The following is a 25,438-nucleotide window of genomic DNA, read 5'->3' on the forward strand; positions in this document are numbered from 1 at the left end:
CATTGTTTCGTACGAGGATGAAAGTAGATAAAATTTATCAAATTATCGTTTATTTTCCCCTAAATTTAGTGGGATTTCTACTAAATCTCGTGCGGGATTTCTTCTCTAACTTGCAGCAGCATCATGTAGCAATTGTTAATTAATCTAATACTGTAAGCGTTGTTTACAGTGATATTTTATACAATAGAAGATTAATAAAATTAATTTTTGTTTTCTTCTGAATTTAGTAGGATTCCTACTAAATTTTCTGTTGGGTTTCTTTCTCTAACTTTCAGTTTCTCGTAACAATGATTAATTAATCTATGGTACTCTATACAAAAGTCGTCAACATCATTTTCTACAGGGATAAAATGGAAAAAATAATAAAATTATTTATTATTTTCGCCTTAATTTAGTGGTATTTCTACTAAATTTTCATGGGATTTTTTCTCCAACTTGCAGTAGCATCCTGATCAATAATTAATAAATATAACACTATAATTTATGCAATGTCCTCTACGCATATTTATATAGTAAAAAACTGGAAAAAGTAGTAAAATTGTTTTTATTTTCTTCTAAATTTAGTAAATTTTCATTAAATTTTGTGATATTCTTTCTTCTCTCTCTTTAGCATCCCGGATCAGCAATTAATTAATCCATTATCATTCTTTATACAGCATTCTCTTTAAGTTATTTTATCGTTTAGCATAATTTTATACAGTAAATGCGTAAAAAAGTTAATAAAATTATTTTTATTTTCTCTTAATTTAATGGAATTTCCATTAAATTTTATTAACTGTTTCCTATCTCTTTGACTGTACAGCATCCCGGATCAGCAATTAATTAATCCATTATCATTCTTTATACAGCATTCTCTTTAAGTTATTTTATCGTTTAGCATAATTTTATACAGTAAATGCGTAAAAAAGTTAATAAAATTATTTTTATTTTCTCTTAATTTAATGGAATTTCCATTAAATTTTATTAACTGTTTCCTATCTCTTTGACTGTACAGCATCCCGCATAATAAATTGTGCTTAATAAATCCAATACCATTTTTTATACAACACGCTCAACGTAATTTTATACAGTAGAAAAATAAAAAATAATAAAATTATCTTCATTTTCTTCCAAATTCAGCGGGATTTCTACTAAATTTCTACCAGTAATGATCTATCTTTTTATACACGCAGCATCCTCGACAATTCATTAAACCAATACAGATTTTATACAGCATCCTTTCTAAGTAATTTTATCACTGAAAATAATTTTATACAGCGAAAAAACAGTAAAAAATTAATAAAAATTTATTCTATTCTCTTCTAAATTTAATGAGACTAAATATAAATTCATCGCATCCTCTCTGTTTCTAAGCATCATCCAGATCAGCAATAAAATCTATCCACAGCATCCTCGTTAGAGCAACATTTTCTACATCAGGAAAAAATAGAAAAATTTATAAAATTATTTTTTTTTACTCCCCTAAATTTAGTGGGATTTCCACTAAATTTGTATTCAGTTTCTCCTCTCTTTCTAACCATGCAGCATTCCGGATCAGCAATTAATTAAGACGAACGAATCTGGTCGCAGGTGTTACTATCTAATTCTAACAGACGTATAAAAGGAGAAAGAAGGGAGAAAAAATCTCTTGTTAGTCTAGTCAGATTGTGTAAGAGAGTTTTAAAATGTTCTCTTTAAGAGTGCTTCCTCCATTGGATCTTAAATAAAGTTTAAGTACGTCTTTACCCCATCCGGATCCACTTTTATCCATACAGATTTTTTGAAACGACTGCTTAGATTTTTCTAAAAATAAAAATAAACTATCTATCTATGGTGCGAGAGGAATTTTTTAAAGAGTGGGAGATTCTCTTGAGATTCTCTGATTTATTTTACATTAAGTTTTTGTTATAGGATGCTTATAAAAATAGGAGAAAAAATATATATATAAACATATAGGAGTCATCTTGTGGGGAAAGCACTTTATAGAATTAAGACAGATTGCCTTCAGACGAAACTTTTCGTCTAGACAGAAATGTAAACTGGATGACTGTTGCATCTCTTTGATGATAAACAAATATATATATATATAATTTTTATTTTTAAATTATAAAATTTTATAGCTTAAATCAAATAATATGTGATGTATATTTTTAAGATTTAATTTTTAAAATGCTAATTTTATTAAGTAGTAAGTGATGATGTGTAAACATCACTTTACTACTTAAATTATAAAGCGAATTCTTAATAGTAAAACACGATTTAAAAATAGTTTTTACTGTTTTATTTTATTTAAAATAATGGTTACAATAATTAATAAGAATTATGTTTTAAAAAGAGGTTATAAAGAAAAATATTTTTAAAGGGCGTAGATGATGCAGAGGATGCAATACTTGAAGGATGTGGAAGATGAGATTATGAAGATGCAGATTTTCATCCCTTACATCTAGAAAAATGATAGAAATATCTATTCTTTATCATTTTTAATAATATAATAATAATATAAAAATATTTGGAGGATGCAATACGTGAAGGAATTCTAAACTTAACGGATGCGGAAGATAAGAGCACGAAGATGTAGATATTATCCCTTACATCTAGAAAAATGATAAAAATATGTATTCTTCATCACTTTTAATTATAAAATTAGAAAAAGATGCGGGGATCACATTTTTATCTTGTAGATAAACCCTTATCTTCCACATCTTTAAGAAAAAATAGACGTAAATATTTACCTTCCATATTTCAGTTTCTTAATTATAAATTAATAAAAGGATTCAGAATATAAAGATGCAAATTTTAATCTTACGCATCTTCTACATTAAAATGAGTAAAACTAGCTCAAAATATACGCAAATATTTATTTTTTATGTTCTATTAGAAAAAAAAGATGCGGAAGATGAAATGAAAATCTTCATATTTTGCATTTTTTTCCTAAATCTATAATTTATATGATATAATTTTATTTATCATTTTTTAAAAATTCGATTTATCTTTTAAGAGAGATGGGAAAACATTTTACTGATTCAAATATATGAAAAATGCGGTGGCATTTAATAATATGCGGATTCTTGACTTGTTTTTGCATTGATTGATTGTTTCCTTTCGTTCCACATAGATTTTTCATTCGACATTTTCAGATTTAATAAATTACTTTTAAGAAACAAAAACATCTATCAGCAATTGTTTAAGTAAAAAAATAATAATAAATATTTTTATGTATATATTTTGTATACATAAAAAATATTCTCTGATTTTTTACTGTCCAATGGGTGACTTCTCTATGAGTTTTTCTAGCGGAATTTTGCTTCACAGTATAATTTTTATAGCTATAATTTAATTTTTAAAATTTATTTTATAGTTTTTAAGCTTATTCTCATCGTATTTCGTTTTTAAAGTAGAGTTTTTATTGCCTGACCTCATCAATTTTAACTTAACTTTATCACTTTTTTAAGTATTTATTTCATAAAATTTTGCTTATATTTTAATTTTAATCGCTTCTTATATCAATTTTTAACCCAAAATATAATTTTATAGCTTTATATTAATTATTATTTTTATAAAAATACAATTTCAAATCATTAAGTCATTAAAATTTATCCTCTCATTTTTATGCTTTACAATATAGTTTTTACTGAATGAAATTGTTTCTTGTATAAATTTCTCTGCTTAAAAATATAATTTTTAGAGCTTAGAGTTACTATATTTAATTAAAAATATGGATTTTTAAACATTAAATTATTAGAATCTTCATTTTTATCTTTATCTCATTTATCCTTTACAGTATAACTTGCTCAAATCACCGAAAATTCCTTATACTTTTGCCTTCTACAGTATAAAATTACAAAATTTCTACTTTACTGTGTACATTTTTTAAAATTTTACATTATATAGACGGTTTCACTTTCGCATCTCCAGCATCCAAGTCATTAAAATGGAAGAGGAAGTGATGCGGAGGAGGAGGATGCTGAAAATAAATGAATTAAAATAATATAACCCTTTGATGTAAGAATAGGTGGAGTTTCTGAGTTTGTAGTAATTAATATAATCCGCCATAACTTAATCTTGTAGATAATTAAAGGGACATTAATACTTTCAGCTTGTTAAAATGAATAAACAAAAGTTGTTTCCTAAATAGAAAATCCTGACAAATTAATTCTAGATTTTTAGCGAGGGGGAAAAAAATTGTTTTGTAAGTCTATAACGTTAAGAAGATACTTAACATGTTTATGAACTCGTACAGACAAACGTACAGACACACGTAAGCATACATGCGTAGGGATTCATGTCTGTATCGAACTATAGAATGAGACAAGTTTGAGGATTTTATGAATAAATAAATAATTAAAATGTAATTTTGTGTGTAAAAAATAATAAACTTTTTATTTTATTTTATTTTTTAACAAATTAAACGCCATTAATTCTAAAATAATAAAATTTTGTAGCTAAATCCGAGATAGACTAGCTTCTCATTTGTCTGTTTACTAAGTAAAATATCAGAGAAAATGGATTAAAAAATAAAAAAACTTTATTGTTTACAGCTTTCAATTCTTCATTTTTTACTTCATTAAAACGTTAAAAATGCTCAGAAAATTTGTAAATAAATATATTATTTTTAGTTTTATATACACTAAAACTCCTAAGAGATCGATAACATTTTTAGTGTTTTTTTTTTTCCTCTAAAAGTCGGTAGAATTAATATAAAAATTATTTTCTTAATTAAAATTTTTATAAAATTTTATTTAAAATATTCAAAAATATAATTTTTAGTAATATTTTTAAAGTTTCAGTGAATTTTCTTGACATTTATTAAAGAAAACCTCTAAGTTTCAGAGGTAAAGTTGAAGCCACAAAAATTTAATTTTCTATAATAATTTTTACAGTTTTCGCATTTAAGTTTATTGCAATTTTTTAAATGGAAATTCAGCATTTACATCTAATTTCATCGTTTATTTTAATTTTAGAAAGAGTCACTAAATTTTAGAGGAAACCTCTAGAGTTTGAAGGATAAAAAAATAAATTTGTAGTCACAAAAGACTCAATTTATCCATGTTTTTGATACTGAATAATTTATAAAATGCTCAACGGTGTGTTAAAAATATCCTTAATTTCACAATTCATTTTATTAACATTTAGGGATTTCCCTAAATAAGGAACATTTAATTTATTATAAATCCTATGTAACAGAATAAGATGAGATTATGAAACATCAAAATATAAGAAAATACTCTGAAGCAGCATCTAAAGAAGAAATAAAATAATTTTACTCAACATTATCCTGATATAAAGACGCTCAGCATCCCAAACATGAAACATCACTTAATTCATCCTTGATTTTTATGCAAAAAAAAAAAAAAAACCTTAAGAGGATGTAAACTGAGATGAAAGAATGTAAGACGTAGATTGATCTTTTCAGTCTTTATTTAATTTTTTCTGTATAGAAGAAAAATTATTTTCCTCTACAGTATCTCTACACGAAGATGCTTAGCATCCAAATGATGCATTACTTCTCTCTTTATCCTTGATTTTTAAGCATAACAACCTAAAGGAATGCAATCTGAAATGAAGAATGGGAAGATTAATCTACCTTATGAAATCTTTATTTAATTTTTTTTAAAGAATACAAAGTAATCATCCTTTCAAATTAAGGATGCTGCTTTGTATTTCCAATACAAAGCAGCATCCTTAGCATTCAGATTATGCATCACCTCTCTCTCTTCATCCTTGATTTTTAAGCCTAAAAAACCAAAAAGAATACAAACTGATATTTAAATAAAATGGAAAGATTAATTTGCCTTTACAATGTTTAATTTTTTAAAGAAGCGAAAGTAAATCTCCTTTATATGCTAAGCATCCCCACACGAAAATGCTTAGCATCCAAATGATGCACTACTTCTCTCTTCATCCTTGATTTTTAATCTTAAAAACCTAAAAGTATGCAGTCTGAGATGAAGAATGGGAAGATCAGCCTACTTCTTACAATCTTAATTTAATATTTCTTTATAATTTTTAGAAAATCTTTAAGAAAACAATGATAGATAATGATCTCATCCCATCCTTATAAATCTAGACTTGTCTGCATTACATTTTTTTTATTATTATTTTGGAGACTGATAAACTCTTGTAAACCACTCGAGAATTTTTATATAAAGTTTATAATCTCTCTGAGAATTCGGCATTTGATATCTCAAGCAAAGATATATTGTAGGAAGTCTAGACTCTTGTAGATCAAAGGGAGTGTATCCTTTACTGTCATTCATCTGCTCTTCGGCTTCATTTGCTGCTCAACGACGATTTATTGAGCGACACTTCACCAAAGTCTAGACGAAATTCTTATTTTTCCATTCTGGTTGCATCGCGTGATTCAATTCTACTTAAATGTCAACAGTAGCGATCGAAAAACTCAAAGTCTATATTAATTACGCTAGTTCTGCTAATTGGCGACAGATGGCGCTGTCAGGTAATCGTTTGGAGGTAAAACAACTGAAGTTACTAACTTTTAGGGGATTTTTCTGAATGCCTTAAAATAATAATAATAATTGTCTTTAAATATTTTTGTATTTTTTTTTCTTTTTTAAGTAAAAAATTCTAAATTTTAGTAAATTTGAATTTATAAATGGATGTAATGGTATATTTATAAATGAATTTTTAATATGGATATTTTAAATTTTAGAGGATAACCTCTGAATGCTAGAGGATTGCCATTTTTGTTTATTATTTTTTTTTATTAAAAATAATTTATAATTAAGCAAATATAATTCCTAGAAAGTTTCGATTTAGTTGCTTGAAAGTTAAGATAATGAAATTAGATATTTTTAAGAGATTTTTCTGGTAAGGGAACATTTTCAGGGTTATTTTCAGGGATAGCGTGCTATCACGATAGCACGCTAAATTGCTGAGATTTAAACTTAAAAAATAGCTACATTTTATATTTAATTATGACTTTTTAGCTGTTTAAACGCTTATGGATACACTAAACTTTAGAGGAATCCCTCTAAATGTCAGAGGATTGTTAAACTTAGAAGAATTAATAAAATAATTAATATTATAGTTAGAAAAATCTAATGAAGTATTAAAGGTTTTTCCTCTAAGCGCCAGGAAATTCCTAAATACTTTAAAATAAGGAAAATATTTTTAATATTTTGCATAAAATAGAAAATTCTCCTAAAAATAAGGACAAATCCTGAAATAAAATTACATTTTTTTGCATTTTTTCTATGCTTCAAACAGTTAAAAATTCAAATTAAATAGTGAAAAAATTTCCTAAATATAAGCAAGTTTATGTACTTTAATAACTGGAAATTCCCCAAAATTTTAAAGGATTTCCAGCTATTAAAAAATCCTACAAATATCAGAATACGTGACAAATGCTAGTGTCTATTACAGAATAAAGCTGGCGAAACCTCCAAAATGTGGAAAAATGCTGCTAAAAAAAACATCTAAAGATAGTTCATAAATAATTCCACTGCTTCATAAACTTGAATGAAGCCGAAAGAAACATTAATTTCGGAGATTCTCCCTAAACTTCAGAAGAAATTCTAGTTGTTAGGAATATTTTTAGCATCCAAACAATGCTCCTGAATTAAATAATTGAAGGTAAATTACTAAAAAAAATGAGAAAAATGCGGAAAGGAATCGACTCCATATTGTTAATGCGCTTGTAGAGATTTATGGCAGATGTTAAAGTGTGTACGCCATTTCTTCAGCTACAACTAGTGCCCATTGCACAGCATGAAAGAACCATCTTCACCTAACCTCCAGGAAACATATCCAGCAGAGAAGATACTGTAGAATTTAACCTGAAACTCGCTGCTTGACTTACTCCCTTCGATGCCAAAACTGATTCTTCTATCGAAACACGTCGAGAGGAGGTCGAAAGATAGCATCTTTATTGCATTTATAATATTTTTTCTTTACTTTTTTCCCCTTTAAACTTGTTTTCCCTTCTCAAGGACGAGTCGGCCCTTTATTCTATTGAATTATAAATCTAATTCTTCCCCAGAACGTCAGAATTTAGGGATTTTTTATTATAGGCTCGATGATGAACACCGGGATGAGCCGGTTGGAGTATGTTAAAATAAACTAAAATTATAACGTTCTGACACATAATTCTGATTAAAATATAATGATTCAACTTTAATTTTTTTCTAAATTTATCATGTTTTTACTCTCTAAGATTAATGGATGTGTAAAAAACGACAAAAGGTCTACTTCAGTCGTTCAACTTCATAGTACCCAAATAATACACGACTAATCCCGAAAGAAGCGCACTTTTTTTGCATTTTTTCACATTTTTTTCAGTTAAAATATATCTTTTTATATTGAATGGTGTCTACGAACTCTCAGAAGTATAACCAAAGTGATTTAGTACAGAAAAATTCTTGAAAACTTGTACTTTGCTCCATTTGTTTGAAGAGTGTTAGAAAAATCTCTAGCATCACTATTGTTAGTTAATTATAAATCATTCTCAGTAAATTACACGTTGGTAGTGACAGCTTTATTATTTATATAGTTAATTGTAGTTTAATCCAACGATAATTTAATTTTATGCGTTTTAAGTGTTTACATTATCATTTAAGTGTCGCGCCGTTACAGTACTTTAAATTGATTTCGCGCTTGAAGGTTGAGTTTGTAAATCCCAAGGATAAAGTCGAGTTTTTGTATAAGTTCACAAATCATCCGAAACACTAGACGCCCTACCATTGTGTAAATTTTATAAAAAATATATATATATATATACACACACACACACCTTCCTCCCTCCTTTCTTCCTTCCCTGTACTGTAAATTAAAGTGGTTCCATAGGCGTGAAAGAAATACAAACCCTGTATTATCAACGTCACAGGTAAATATAACCCGATTACAATCAGTCGTTACAGGAAATACGTCGAAGTGATAAAGCTGGATCAACTAATGACACGTCACTTCCGGCCTGGGTGAGGTTAGAGTTGACCTCTGACCTGGCGAAACGGGATAAAAAATACGTGTATATGGATACAGACACACACACACACACGTGTATACATACACGAGGTAAGGCAAACAGCGAAAGATCGCATCAGCGTGACGTGAAGTCAGCACGTGCAAATTTCTTACCCCACCCCGGCTCGGCCCTCTTACCTTTTTCTTAACCACCCACACCCTAAAATAAGGTTAGTTACGAGTGGTAAGGGGTGTCGCAGATGTGACATTCGATGGCTTTTACGTTACGACGTCGTCAGGTAGTTCGATGGATAGAAATGACGTCAAATTGATGGAGTTTGAAGAATTTGTTAAGTTGGACGAGGACCATCGGGGTCGTTTGAGGGTTGAGGGGGTCAGAGGAGAGATTAGGGATGCGAGGAGGCGCACAATCAGCGAGTCGTCACGTTCCGTGCAGCTCGCCTCCTTTTTTTTCTCTCTCTTTCTAGAAGGGGGAATTGTGTCCGGGTCACGTGTTAGCCCGCACTCGAACCACCTGCTGTTATAGTGAAGTAATTCCGATTTACCGTGCACATTTCGGACTTCTCCTCGAGCACGGTTAATTATAACCCTGAAATCTCCCCCGCTCCGACAACAAAACCTTCGACAGGTTGCAAAAATCGGTGTTTACGACCCAAAAACCGCGATCGGAGATACCAGATGCGGCATTTAAACCACTTATAAAAGGTCAAAATTCGATCACGTGATGCGGTGTTGAATTAAATTAACAGAACGAATATTCGGGGTGGTGTGTTTACCAAATCTTTTCATAGGAAAAAAATTAGTAATTCAATATTAGCGTAAGGCGTATCACTTAAAAATGATAACACCCTCATACCTGTGTTAGAAAGGGGGACGTGAGAATGGGGGAAGTGAACATTCTTTTATCATGCGTGTGAAGGGTGGGTGTCCTTCTGTCAGAAGTGTTTAGCTAGGTGCCAATCTCTCTCTCCTTACTCTCATCTTCGCTCCTTTGTTCTCCTACTTGTCAAGAAAAGACTGCATTTCTAGGTTACTAGTACAGAGATTTATCAGATACACTCTTTTTTTTATAATTTATTTTACGCCCGGTCACTTCCAATTGGGGGTTAAGTTATAGATAAAAGTATATATATTCATACCCTACACAATAATTCAACTTATAGTTTATCAGAGGTCCAATTTTTATCAGATTTTGGCAGTGTTATATAGTGGAGTAGAATAGAATATAAGAGGAGGGAAGGAATTTAATAGGTAAAAAAATCCTCGATTTTTCCAACTTCCAACGTTCTCATCACTTGGAAAAGTGTCAAAAAGTAGTCATCCGGATGACGTCACCCGTCTCTAAAGTAACAACGCCCCCTGAAAAAAAATCCCACCGAAAAATAATTTTTCCCCCCTTAAAGGGGTGACTCTTTTTTATAAAATAAAAGATAAGAAAATTAACTTAAATTTATAAGCATTTTTTTTGTTTAATTAGAATGTTTATAATTATATTTTTAAGGGTATAAAAACATATTTTATTTATTAATACATTCGTCTAGACTCATTTAAAACGTGTGATTTATTTATTTAGTTTTTATTTATATTTTCTTCTAATTCTCTAAAGTTATTTTATATGTAAACATTTTAATAATTAATTTATTATAGTGTTACTCTTAGTGAAAAATTTATATGTATACGGTGTATAATTACAGTTATATGTCATCGTATAATTAAGTTGGTTCGAAATTTTAAGTGCTGAATTTGTTATGAGAGGATGCTGACTGATGCTGTAAAGTTTATCTGATGTCAATGGTTTCTTTTCTATGGTTAATTATAAATTCTTAGTGTTAATGATCTTCTGGAATTAATTATAATTACAGAAAATTGATGAGAATTTAAATAAAAGTGATTAAAAAGTGTACAGAAGTCTTTACAATAGGAAAATTGATTCTAGATGAAGATGACAATGTGAGGATGCTGGATGCGGATGACAGGATGAGGATCTGAGAGGAGTAGGAAAAATAAGAAGAGAAATGATGATTAAATTATATTATAGAGTAATTAGGGATGTTTATAGTTTATAACACTCCTAAGATGTTGTGGAGGAAAAGTAAAATATGGAAAAGTTCATAAATGGAGAGCAAAAAGTGCGAATTGTTTTTAAAAAAGAAAGGATAAACGACGACGAACAAAGCCAAAAAGTGAGCAAAAATGAGTTCAAATTTAACTAAAAAAATTATTTTTTAAAAATGATATAAAGAGGAAAAGGATGCTGAAAATCTTATCGTTAAAACCGGATGTTGAGATGATAAAGGATGTAACCTTGTATGTAAAGTTAATTATTTTAAAAAATGAAAGGGGTGAAGCAAACACTACATTATATTTTAAAAAATAAAAGTAAAATATAATTAAAATAATATATTTTTATTTTGATATATATATAAAATTCATAAATTAATAGCGAATTTATGTCCAGATGTAGTTTTTCTCAATGTAAAAAAAGGAAAAAACAATTATTTTAAGTTATACAGAGGAACGAGATGTGAAATTTTTTAAAATAAAGTTTTATCGTGAAATTTCAGAGATATAAATGCGAAATTATTACGAAAATTTTGGCATTTTAAGAAGGAGACCAGCAGAACTCTCTATGAGTAAAGTTCGTTAAGTGAAAAGGGGTGAAGATGCGAGGACGTTTTGAATTAATTACAAGGAAGAGATGCAAACTACCAATCGGGCAGTTCTTAGAAAAGTTTATAACAACTGAAAAACAATCTTGAGTCAGCATAAGGCGCCAGTTGTTATTAAGGCACGACTGAATCAACTTCCTGAACACGTGGTGCAGGTGCCTAATTGTCGTATGGGACACGTCTTCATAATAATTTTTTGACCTTGAAAGAGGAAATTTATCCTCCCAGAAAGACCTTTCTTAATTAAAGAACGGTATTATAATTTAAATAAAGGAAGGATACGAAACAATTTTTAAATGGAGACATTGGTTAAGAAGAGGTGACAACGGCACGTTTCTGTTTTCTTAACCTTCGCGATAACCACCCCGTAGATTTATGGTTTCTTAATCTTTTAAAAATCTTGTTTAACTTCCGATCGGAAATTGCCACGTGACGTTTTGTGAGGTTTAAGAGGAAGTTGGGGGTGGAAAATATATGGCATAATTAAGGTAGCAACAGCGTGGTTCGGAGAGGTGCTGTGTAATTGCCAAGGTATATATCGGAGAAAGGAGTCAGATCCATCATCGTGCGGTACATGTGACACATAATGTCTGTGTTTTCACGCAAGACTCAATGACATAATTGTTCGCTTACGTTATGAGGCTCCTCGAGACGTATATCTCTCTCCATTCACTGGATAGGAGAGGGATGTATCCAGATGGCTACGAGCCAAAGACGAAAGGGGTACCGATGCTGTAGGTCGAGTAGTTAATCTAACGTGATACATGACGCGAGAAAATGTTTAAAAAATTTAAATTATTTAAAAGTTACGCTCTCCGACGTCACGCGTAACGGGTGGAAGGGAACGTTAACCTATTCCGGTTTACGAACAAGGCACCCAAAGCGTGATGACGTCACGGCGGGTCACGTTAGCTCCGTGTATCAGAGAAGAGATTCGCACCAGTCAATCTGTCGACCCGGCGAGCATCGCTCAAGTTTTGTAACGTGTCTGGTGTTTGGTTATAATTTTTTCGTGCCCCCACGTCCCGTTTCGCTCCCCTACACCTGATAAGGATTTTTTTTGGTGAGTGAAGTTAGTTGCTTTGTCGGGACCCGATGTCAAAAATATTGTGTCCTCCCTCCTTTACCCTATAGCCTTTGGGCAATTTGCCAAAGCATGCGCAGTTTCTGGCGCCAGTATCGGCGACACACGACAAGGAGGGGATATCAGAAGGGGGGTAGGAACCCGAGTGATAAGCCGGACGGTCGACGTATCATTGATCTCAGTTGTTTTGCAGCGAGCGGTCACATCGGAGACCACGTGCGGAGCCCACAGACGAGAACCCACTAAGCTAACACAGGACTAGCCCCCCAGTCTCTTGCCGAACATCATGCAGGACGGACATCATCATCATCTGTAAAAGAAGCATACTTACAGCGCCGAAAAATCATGAAGCGGTGCCACTTAGTTTCTATACCTAATGCCGTTTTGGTAAGTTATTTCCGTGAATTTTTATCTCTTATAACAGGATGTACGATAGTACATTATTTACTTGACCTGTGTCCCTTGTCTCCCGTACTATTTAAGAACTTGTACAACTTTTCTGCGTCAAGTTCTCACAAATACCAGCACGCACCCACCTGCTACAAAAATCGAAAATTTTCTATTCTATAAATTACGTTAAGGAGTTTTTCTCCTTTACTAAACTCCTTATTAAACCTTAGGGCATTGGCGTGAATCGTCACGTTCTCTTACTCGTGATAATTTATTAAGCAAACGTATAATTAGCCAATCACGCGTGTGTCACTCGTAGAAGACGATTCCCACACCTAACACTATAAGAAAAAAAAACGCGGGCGAATTTTTAAGTGCTTCGTTTAACAAGTTGTATACGTAATTAAATTAAAAAATGCATTTTTCTTGACCCACTTTTCGTACTTTAAAAGACCGTTTCCTGTTTTAAAGATTGTTTCCTGCACTTAGAAACTATGGAAATAATTTTAAGGGTGGCTTTTCTAGTGTTTAGGAAAACACGGCAATTAAACTAGTGCGTACCGATTCGATACGATTATGAAACGTGATAAAGGCTGAAACCCTTTTCTTTTATTATCTACAAACCGAAAGAACGTTGGCACCATTTGTATCACAAGATTAGTTGTTAGAAAAAGTAGTTGTTTAGGTAGCAGCGAGTTTGGGCGTTTACTGTGTTTCCCCCTGTGTTTGGGGTGTTTTGCCATTTGGTCCACTCTGTGCACCACCCCAAACTCTGGCAAAAATCCCATTAATGAAGGAGCATGCGTCGAAATTTTATTCAATACTTTGTCTAGGTTTGTCTTATGTCGCCATTGCTCCTACTGAAAAAGTCAAATCTGTTAAGTAGGATTACTTGTCACGTTGTTTAGTTATAAATACCGACTATAAGTGTCCATTCTGTAAAATTCTTGTTTGCTAATTTAGTGTTCGGAGCCGTTTCGTGGATACATTTTTTTTTTCTTCTACTCTCCTGTGTGTTTTTTTCCTTCCTCTGTAGATTTATAAGGAGCGTTATCGAAAGAACGGTAGACAATTTAGTCGAGAAAGAAGTTAAGAACCACGTAGCGGCTCCTCCTCTTTCTCCCTGCAGGTTGTCTACTTCAACGGTAGTGTGTCAAACAGCGGGGCGAGAATGTGGACACCCCATATCGACATGCCTTGCTTTCGGGGGGGTCGATGGAGAATCTCGTCTTCCCCTCCTCAACTTGAGCACGTACGGAGCTCACCAATTAAAAATATAGGCGCGAGATCTGCTTCTTGTTTCAGTGCAAACATAGAAAGGGCACTCTTCGCAACTTCAGAGAGAGAGAGAAAAAAAAAAACGGGAGTTTATGTAACTTCTTATTGAAATCTTCTAAAATTCGGGTGGATTCTTCAATTATAACCAATTACTCTATGCGTAGCGTTAAGTATTGTTATTGCAATGCGGAATTATAGTGCTAAAATCGGTTTGGGTCAAAGGGCAAGAGGGTCCGAGACGACCTTAAGACCCATCGACGTGGTATAAAAGAGAATGGGAGCATTAATTACACTTACAAAGTATCGAAGAAACGGCTTTTCTGGGCATGGGGGTCGAGTTAATCGCGCGGGTGGCCCGAAACCCCTTAAGAAGGTGAACCATTCCACCCTTGTTTCGGACGGGGATTTTTGCGGAAGTATGGTAGAGCCGGCTATCATTAGAGCCCCCTTTTTCGAGGGGTCACGTGGGCGTTGCTGCTCATAACTTGGCCCCTTTTGTCCCCTCCACCCAAACAGATAAACCTCCCAACCCGCTGGAGGCTCTGCTTTGTCCTGCCCAAAGGCTGACTTTTTGTTACTCGTAGCATTTTTATTGTCCACTATAAAAGTTAGCGGGGCGATTATTGTAACTGGTCAAAGTGCGTTGACTATCTTAAATAGACAAAATATACTCTCACCAGATAATTTACAACAGCTTAGTTAGTTTTTGTTTGTGATCTTAATTGCACCTCCCAAATTTCTAGTATACGTGAGCGTGTTCTAAGGGCTTAGAAACAAAGTTGCGGTTGTAGAAATCAGGTCAGATATACTACTGTAACTAATGAGGAAGGTGGAAACAGAGGCGTAACCCCAACTTTCTAGGAAACCCTAAGCAAAGGGGAGAATCGTGAATCCCCAAAAGCTAACTAGAATAATTACGAAGCGGTGTGGGAATTCTGATGATACTATGAAGTTTATTATTTATTCTTTCTCTGCCCTGCAACCTCGCGACTTTGGTAAGGTAGCGTAAAGAATGAAGAACCTCTAAAGTGGAGTGGGACGATTAGTAGCAACCAGCTGATGACGATTCGCTATTACACCCCCGATGACAGAACAGATAGCAAAGACACGACTCGTCAGACCACTACACCCAACATGTGAGTCGTAACTGTTGTGTCGCACGTGCTTTATGACCTCAGGGTCAAGAGGTGAGCATCGGGTCGTCCGACGTCATTCAAATAGTTTTTTCTGTGTTTAAAAGTTATCCTGTTTTAAGCGGGTGCGAATTACAAGTCACTTCTATCTTGAACAGAAATGTAATTTTAGATGTTTTCTGTGATAAATATAGCAAAGAAAACGCTTTTTAAAATAATTAAAGTAAAATGGAAGGGTAAGAGATATCAAATGATGAATTTGTGTAAACTGTCAAAATGGCTTCCATCCAAATTTCAGATTTATAACTTCTTGTTTTGAGATTCATAAGATATGTTAATAATTAATTTATTAACGATTATTATTGTAATATTTTAATAACTAATTTTAATAATTTCTTGAGTTATCAATTTATTTTATATTGGGCTACAGTTGGGCTGTAAAAATTTTTCTTGTTTAATTAATATGCAGATGGCTCTCATTTCAATTCTGCAATCATACGAGACTAATTGATATACAAGAGATTATCTGATTGGTTCGAATTTTTTTTTTTTTTTGGTATGTGTATTCAACTCGTTTTTCACTCTTTACGACAAACAATTAATTTATATTATTTTTCTTTAAGCTGATTATTTTATTTTCTATCAGCACAGTTATAATATAAGCATTATGCAGATTAGGACCGTTAGCGGAGATTAATTTGTAAGCATTAAGCTAATTGGTTTAATTCATAATTCATATTAGTTAAAAAAAAAGTTTATTTTGTAAGCATCACACTGATTGGTTCGCGATCCACTAATAGAGCAATTAGTTTATAAAAATTGCGCTAATTGGCTCATTTTAAAATTTAAATTCTCGCATCTCGATTCGTCGGTTATTGGGATAACCGACTTTATAAACCGCGTCGGGATTGGTTCTCACTTTATTGAAGTTTATTCTAATTGGTCGATTGGGATAAATTTGAATTCGAATTAAAGATTTGACAAATTTACTGCATTTTAGCGTTTCTACACACAAATAGACGCCGAATTTATTAAAAAATTTAACAAAATAGCAAAATTTCGCTCAACAACCGTTCGAAGTTTGTATAAAGACGTTAAAAGGATGGCAAAGAGGAGACACACGTAATAAAAATGGCGGAAGATTATGCATTTAAATCATTACCAAGCCATAAAATTCTCTTTAAAATCTTATTTAATAGCTTAATTTCTGCGAAATAATTGTATAGAACCGCGTGCAAGTCGAGTGAACAAGTCCTTAGCTTGGAAGAATGGAAGATACTTTAAAATAATTATAGATAAAGGGGAAAAAAGGGAACTTTTTAGAGAACATCTGTATACATTGAAACGAATTCAAAAACTTATCTTCGGTTATCAATCTAGGTCAGAATTAAAGGAAACAGTTGGTTAGATCCTCACGTCTCGGCATCACGCACGTTTCTAGCTATTTTAGTTCAAACACGGAATTTCAGTAAGTATTAATGAACCCGAAATATAGTTTAGTCTACACGCAGCAGTCTTATAAAAATTAAAAAAAGGAAGAAATTTAAGTCTTCCTTTCTATAATCCTTTCGAGAGAAGATTTTTTTTTAATTTTTATTTTTTTGGGTGGTGAATTTCTATTTAAAATGTAAATTGCAGTGTTTTGGGTATGGATAAGTTAGTTTTCTTTATAAGGCGGTGTTTTAAAATGTTAATTATTTTTATTTTATTGGATACTTTAGAGATAAATTTGGGTGCTTTTTGGAGAATTTGGGTATTTTGATGTATGTTTAAACGTAGGTTTGGATGGTTTTTGTTGTAGGTTTTGATACATTGCTATGTGTTTAGAGGTAGGTGTGGGCGTTTTTAGTACATTTGGGTATTTTGTTGTGTGTTTAGGGGTAAATATGAGTGTTTTTTTAGTAGGTTTGGGTGTTTTGCTGTGTGTTTTGAGGTAAATTTGGGTGGTTTTGTGGTAGATTTTTGATATTTTACGGTATGTTTAGAGATAGGTTTGCTTAGTGGATTAGCGGAATGTTTGATAAAGTTAAATGGTTTGGTAACAATGTTTTAGAGGTAAATTCGGTATGTTTAGAGGTAAATTTGGATTTCAGTGTGGTGGTAGAATGTTTTTTGTTGAAAAATTTAGACGGTTTGGTAGTTTGTTAGAATGTTTTAGTGGTAAATTCAGTTATTTTAGATCTGATTTATTGGTAAGTTTGCTCTTTGGTAGCATAGCAGGGTGCTTTCAATGATAAATTTGAATTCTTTAATTGTTTAGTAAAATAAATTTTGGTTTTCCTATAGATTTTAGACATTTTGTGGTTTGTTTTAGAGGTAATTTTGCAGTTTAGTAGCTTAGTAGAATACTTTATTGATGAAATTAGATGGTTTAGAGAATGTTTTAACGATAATTTGTGGGTTGATAATACAATAGGATGTTTTTGGTGATAGATTTGAGGACTTAGTAGTATAATTGTACATTTTATGTTTGCTTTGGAGGTAAAGTTTGTGTTTAGTAGCATAATTTAATGCTTTTGTTGATGAATTTAGATAGTTTTTAGTAGTTTCTTAGAATGTTTTAGTGGTAAATTTGGATGTTTTAGCCCCTATTTAGTAAATTTGTGCGTTAGTAGTATGGTTGGATGTGTTCTGTGATAAATTTAGTTGTTTTCGCAGTTTGCTAGAATCTAATGGAAATAAATTTGGTGTTTTTGTGGTACGTTAGAGATAAATCTGTGTTTTAGTAGAAAAATAGAATGATTTGTTGATGAATTTAGATATTTTTATAATTTGTTAGAATGTTTTTGGTACTATTTTCGCTTTGAAATGATAAATTTGGATGTTTTAGTGGTTTAGAAGGTTGTTTTGGGGATAAATGTTGGTGTTCTCGTAGTATATTTAGTTATTTTGTAGTTTTCTTCAGAACTAAATTTGTGTTTTAGTAGAAAAGTGAAATTTTTGGTTGAATAATTTAGTTTGTTTGTGGTTTAGTAGAATATTTCGGAGATAAATTTAGGGGATTTTGGAGATAAATTTCAGTATTTTAGTGGTTTGTTTAAGCTTTAGTGGTAAAATAGAACATTAAAGTAGTATCCCTGGATGATTTAGAACAGAGAGGCAAATTATTACGAGGATAAAGTACAATGCTTTCTAGAAATATGAATTCTTTACCATTACAGAATGAATTAATGGTAAATAAATATAGTTTGGTAATAAATATAATGGTATAGTAACAAAAATATGGCAGTGTCATGAGCTTAGTAGAGTAGAATGATTTAATGAGTTAAGGCTGGGATGCTCTAGCAATAACGATAATGATAGAGTGAGGCAATGAGAAAGCAGAGAATTTAAGAATGAAGTAGGATTCTTTAGTAATCGAATAAGATTTCTGTGATAATGAAGATGATCTATTAGTAAAATAAGGATGATTTGGAAAGCTACTACTAACAGCAACATAGGGTTTCCTTAGTGATAAAGTGCTTTCGTGATAAAACAGGATGCTATAGCAATAAAATGCGATGCCATGGTAATTAATAGTGCATTATTTAAAATTAGGATAACGTAGGAGTTAAATAGGGTGGTATGTTCCTACATAAGGCGAGGTTAGGTACAGACCACTTTAAAATATAATATACCCTGATCATCAATTTCTCATAGAAGACAGCGTAAAGGTGATTTAACTAAATAAAAGAGTCTTAGGAGTAAAATAGGATGCCAATGTGGCAATAAAGGATACTTAAAACAGAATTCCACAATATTAAGAGCAGATGATGCACGGCGATGATAAAACAGGATGCCAAAGTGGCTATAAAACCCATGCCACATACACAGTGTGTACAGTAAAAGTAGTAAAACAGGAATATAGGAGAATGGCCGACGAAGGAAAGAAAGTTAATTCAGATTTATCTCAATCCGAACAGCAAACAATTAGTTAAGATTTGGCAAAGTAACGAGCGACAACTAATTGAGTTCTCGAGTTATAAGTTAGATGTAGTCACGCAAGACCGTATCCTATCAAAATACGATGCTCCCTGTATTCTTTTTACAGATGAGACAGACGACAATTAACAATCTAGGAACGAGAAGAGGCACTAGCAGTCGTCATGTACGTGTGCGGTTTGTTAATAAAGTTGAAAAAAGATACACCTCGAAAATTTCTAAGTCAAAATTCGTAGCCAGATTCGCTACAGTGATTTAGAAGCTTGGCGCCGATGCAATCATTAAGCTTAGGTTGGGTGTACTGATATAAGACGGGAGTAACCGACCAATTAATAAGAGATGCTACTCTACAGACTAAAATGACGTAAGCGTCAAACCTCGACACCAATTTTATAAGATAAAGTTGTTTTCCAATCTCCTGGGCCTCTAGAGATAACGACGATGTACGCAACATGAATCTTTCTCTTGTTTTTTTTTTATTATTATTATGTAGGGATTTTTTCTCTTGTTAAGTCACGATTTTTTGACGCTTTACAGATCTTTTTACATGAGTGATGAACGTTTTCCCCTTCCGGATGTTTAACACTCTTTTATTATCCTTTAATGCGTTTTATAAGAGTGTCAAGCATCCTTTCTTTCTCCTTTTCCGAACAGCAATCTCTAATGTTTGGTCCCTCAAGATTTATAATGTCGAGTGCTTCCTCTACAAAAGTTGAAGGCTCCTTCTAACTCTACTTAATTTTCTTACCAGGGATGCTATATATCTTTCCAATGTTTAACATACCCCCGACAGCTAACTATTATTAAATACTTGATAGTAATTTTTCGGAAATTTCCTCCATACACGGATTCCTTACGTCATTTTACCTCTTAAATATTACGGACACGATGCTAAATTATGTTTACTTACACGTAAAGGGTGCTCGTTTCTATATATTGTATAGAGTTGAAGGGATGGAACCAGATGAATTTAGATATAAATATGTTTTTTCCTTGTTTCGTGAGCGGAAAACGTCATACTTGCGATAATATGAGGCTTGTTGGGGGTGTAGTCGGGGAATTTTTACAGAAATTCTTCACTTTTGTCTGATATTTTATGCCCGACGTGGTTTCGTATGTTAAGCAGTAGCAGATGTTATCGTACTCTTGACCTATTGAACTTTATTCTGTTTATGCCCGTTTATTTATTTATATTTAAATTAAGTAAAATGTTGATGGTAAATATTAAGCAATAATTTAAAGATTAAGAACCATTTTCTGTTTGCTTTTACGTATACACACGAGTACAGAAAGTTCGTTTATAATTAAAGTGGATAGAAGGAATATAATTAGGGTATAAATTACATATTTAATATACATTATATACGTAAAGACGACGGTTGATCGTCGTTTCTAAATTCTTAATAGAAATTATCATAATAAAATATATTCATCATCATGCTCTTTATAATAGAATGATAGATTTTTTTTATATTTTTCTCTAATTATTCATGTACATAATGTAATTTTATATGGGTTTTAGGACGGGTTTTATATTAATCTTGGGGATTTTTATATGGATATATAATGGAATTTTTGGATGGATTTTCATAAGTATTACTTACCTATTTGGCATAATTTAACAACAAAAAAAATTCTCTATTTAATTTATGTGGAAGCGATTAATTTTTATTGAGATAATTTCATGGAAGATGTTCCTATAGAAACTCGCAAGATCCTCTACTCCTTTCATTCTATTAATTATTTTCAATACAGAATTTAGTGTTACAACCTTTCTTGGGCATTTAATTAATATAGAAACTTAATTTATTACTTCCTAAGTAGACTAAGAACAAGGGAGAGCATATAGAGTTTAGGAAAGCTGGATTTCTATACGAGACAAAGACAACAAACCCCCAATTTAATTACATTGAAAGCCCTAAATTATCTTTTGAAAGTGTTTAATTTATATGGTACTTAATCTCTGAAAGTGCTTAGTATTTTTTTTATAGAAGTAACTCGATTTTTATGTGCGGATTTAATCCCTTTGAGAGCACTTAGTTCTCTTATAAGTCAATTATTAAGGGATCCCTGTATAAATGTTTATATATGTGACTATCTAGCGCTATATTTTAACGTTTATAACAAGAAACAAAGCTTAAATTCCTATATTTTTTTTAAAATATGGAGATAAAAACGTTCTCTCAGCTTTAGGGCCTTAAAATTGGAGTTAAAAAGTAAAGTTTTGGCATCAGAATTTAGAAGAAAGTTATCAGTTTATCGAATAGATTCGACTCCATATTCTGTAGTCACTGACCGATGGTGTAATTTAAATACAGCAGAAAGGAAGGAATTTTTTTGTATTCCTTCACTCACCTTAAACAAACATATGGGAAAACTGACAGATGACCTCACAACTACTGATGATAGTGCAGTCAATCTATTTATCTGCGGTTCGTGAATCGACTTTTTAATGTTAACCATTCGTCTTATGCAATTTCTTTTCTCTCCCCCTTTTTATATACATAAAAAACAATTTTTTTAATATATTTTTTCCTTATTTATTGATAGAAGAACGAACTTTTCGACCAATTTTCGAGAGTTACAAATGTATATAAGAGTGGCTTTTTCACTCGGCGTTTTGTATAGAGAAAAAAGTTTGCTTAAGTTTGGATAGAAACATACCTTTTTTTCTTTTTTCTTTTTATCCTCGAGCATAAAAAAAAAGAAGAGGAAGAGGAGGCGGAGGAGGAGGAAGAAGAAGAAGAAGAGATACGGGAGTAGAAAGGATAAAAATACTTAAGGAAATTGGCATGGAGTAAGAAAGATGCTAGTCGGAATGAGAGGATAATAATAAAAATATATATCTTATCGAGATAATGTTAGAGGAAATTAGTTTGTGTTATACAAAAATTGAATATATTTGGCTTATAGAATGATTTTAAGGAAAGGAGGGTGCTATTTAAGGTATAGAATATAAATAAAACACTCTTTTAACCATAAAAAAATGCATCTAGGAGGTTGGGATGCTCTTTAAATGACTATTTGCAAATTCTACTTCATAAAAGATTCCCTACATTTAGGGAAATATAAGATATAAAACCCCATATTTCCCTAAATGTAGGGAATATGGTTTATAGCGCCATTACTCATGCTAATACTATACCCTATATTTAGGGAATAACGTGAGTAAATTTATCTCTAAAGATAAGAATTATAAGGCAATAAATTTATTCATATTATTCTCTTCACATTATATTCATAAAACTCGTTTTAATGGCTTAAATTTGTGAATGATATATCCTTCAGTTAGTGAAAATGAATAAGTTTATCCATACAAAATCCCTATCTTAAGGGAATAATGCATTTATGGAACAATAACGAATCACGTTATACTAAAGGCAACGTAGGGATGCTTTTTTTTTAAATTTTAGCACGATATAATAAAATAAAATTATATTTATTCTGCTACGGAGGTGAGAAAGGTAAAGTACTCTTCGATTTTGTAAGGGTAAACGAGGGGGAAATAGGGGAAAAATGAGATAGTTTTCGATTTGGTGGGGATAAGAGAGAAGAAAAATTTTAAATGTTTTTCTGATTTGGTGAAATGATAAGGAGATTTCTTTATGGATGTAGAAAAATATGATTTTCTTTGATTTGACAGAAATAGGAAAAGGAAATGTTCCGTATGAGAAGAGAAAAAGTAAACATTTTTCTTCTCTTGTGCAATTTGGTGTAGGGTAAGAATATATTTCTTATGATGTTAATAAAAATAGAAATTCTTTTAACTGGTGTTAAGTGCAGTAAACTTTACATGTAGTTAGGCAATTTTTTTTAATTTGATGAGTTTAAGTAGAAAGTCTCTTACCAAAACTCACATTTAAGAACTGTGCATGTTGAGGATGAAGATGAGCTGTGCTGAGAAACAGACTATTTTTTGGGATGAAAATCTTAGACGATTTTCATCCGAAAATATAATCTTCCCAATTCTCATCCCAGCAATTCTCAATTCAGAGCTCTATACTATGGCTCTAGCAAATGTATGTGTTTTGATGGTTGAGATGCAAAAATATTGTTTCTAGTGGTTAAGTTAAGAAAAAATATATAAATAGGAAGATGAATACATTATTCTTTAATAAAATAATAAATTTTTAGCACAAATATTCCCAAATTTGTAGAGGAAAAGTAATAAGAATCTTACTCAAGTGTATACATTATGAAGAAGATCGAGTAAGAGCGACATTAAAAATTTAGATATGCGAGAATATAAAGAGAAAAAAAAATATTTTCGAGAAGACTTTACTTTAAAAATTACAAAAATTCGGATAGAGAAATAATACAATTTTTCTATACGTATAAATTCTTATAATAAACAACTAAAGAAGAGAGAATATGCTTTAAAATGAAGCGAAACAGTAAAAGAATACAAAGAAAAATCTTTAGAAGGATGATAATTTTGTTTTATATATATATGCGAATATATCTATCAATTTTAGACAAGCCAGACATATAAAAAAATAAATAAATAAAAGAAAGTACTTAAAATGAATATTGTAGAGACGACGACGAGAATCTTTTCATTCATGAAGATTGGCAGATAAATTTCAATACAGAGAAAGAGAAAAATGTAAAAATTCTATATACGAAAAACGTTTACTATACATCAGTAGGAGAAAGTAAAAATAAAATAAATTAAATAAGGAGAAATAATAAAAAAGTGGCCATATCGGCAGATAACCCGCATCTATCAAATCGCCAGTTTATACAAACTTAATGAGTTGATGCCGGTTATAAAATCACCCTTTTGTAGAAAATATCATCAAATGTGATGACATCATTAATTATAATGTCATTGTTCTTGCTCTTAAATGTAAATGGGCCTCCATATTTTATTTTTATTTTTAAAATTGTTAATATGTTTTGCTCTCTTTCTAATTATCTACCATTTTTTAAGTGATAAAATCGCTTTAAATTCATTCTAGATTTGATTATCGACATCAAACTTAATTATCTTCTAGACGATATTGTTGTAAAATCTTTAACTGTTTAAATATTAAAGGGGTCAAAGGTTAAATTTATTTTATTTTTATTTTTTTTAATTCGTTGCGATGGTAACTTTCGTGACTCGATTAACTTTTAAATTATCTTTTCTAGTTTTTTTTTAATTTTAATATTTTAAATATTTTATTATCTACATTATCCTACTTATTAATTTAACTAATTTATTAATGAGATTTTTGAAACGGTAAGCCACACGTTTTTGTGTTACTGATTAGCTTTAGTAACTCGATAAGTAATTGATGTAATATGACTTTTTTTTTGGATCATTTGGTATAGTTTCAAAATTTAATAAAATTAAAAATAATCCGTCGATTTTTGTGAAATTTTATATAATTATTCTACATATGTTTCTGTTGATTTCGACCAATCTTCGTAGCCCTATATTGATTCGTTCAGCTATATGATTTTTTTATGTGCGCGCTTCTCATATACAGTTTCTTGCTTATAAAATGAAGTAAAATTAAAACTATCCAATTAATTTTCGTGAAGTTTTTTAGATATATTCTAGATACATCTTTCTTTAACTATACCAAATTTCATAATTATATATTAATTAGTTCGTCTGGAAATAATTTTTTTTTGTGCTTTCTCTCTCTCTCTCTCTCTCTCTCTCTAATACAGTTTCAAAATGTAAAATTTTTTTACAGTTATTCTAGACACATTTATCTTAAATTTCACCAATTTTGGTAGAGCTACATTAATTAGTGCGCTTGTAAATAAATTTTTCTCTAGCGAGCAACTTTAACGCGAATTTCGTACCTGTACCTATAAAATTAAATAAAATTAAAACTATACAACCAATTTTTATGAAGTTTGTTACAAATATTCTAGACACATATAGCTTAAATCCTGCCAATTTTCGTGAAGATAGACCAATTAGTTCTCCCGTAAACGAATTTTTTTGCGGGGGAATATTGTAGTACAGTTTTGGGACAGTTTCAATGTCTCGACAAACTTACGAACGATTGCAAAATTTGTAAATATAATCATTACACCTACACAAT

At 31.2% G+C, this 25,438-nt stretch overlaps 2 protein-coding genes across 2 annotated transcripts in view; one reads left to right on the forward strand and one right to left on the reverse strand.

Moving 5' to 3' along the window:
- Positions 1–2,373: 2,373 nt before the first annotated feature.
- Positions 2,374–25,438, reverse strand: part of LOC111612845 (5-exo-hydroxycamphor dehydrogenase-like) — a 70,014-nt gene continuing 46,949 nt past the window's right edge. The window contains exons 8-9 of the transcript XR_002754687.1: positions 3,862–3,943; positions 2,374–2,422 (exon numbers count right to left, since the gene is read on the reverse strand). The gene's annotated coding sequence lies outside the window, so the exon portion shown is untranslated. The remainder of the gene's footprint in view (positions 2,423–3,861; positions 3,944–25,438) is intronic.
- Positions 12,771–25,438, forward strand: part of LOC111612849 (A disintegrin and metalloproteinase with thrombospondin motifs 6-like) — a 28,647-nt gene continuing 15,979 nt past the window's right edge. Inside the window, exon 1 of the mRNA XM_023354115.1 lies at positions 12,771–13,059. Coding sequence (XP_023209883.1) covers positions 13,018–13,059 — 42 coding nt within the window. The 5' untranslated portion in view covers positions 12,771–13,017. The remainder of the gene's footprint in view (positions 13,060–25,438) is intronic.

Source organism: Centruroides sculpturatus, unplaced genomic scaffold, assembly GCF_000671375.1.
Source record: "Centruroides sculpturatus isolate CEXI.00-Female unplaced genomic scaffold, Cexi_2.0 scaffold1880, whole genome shotgun sequence".
Lineage (NCBI taxonomy): Eukaryota > Metazoa > Arthropoda > Arachnida > Scorpiones > Buthidae > Centruroides > Centruroides sculpturatus.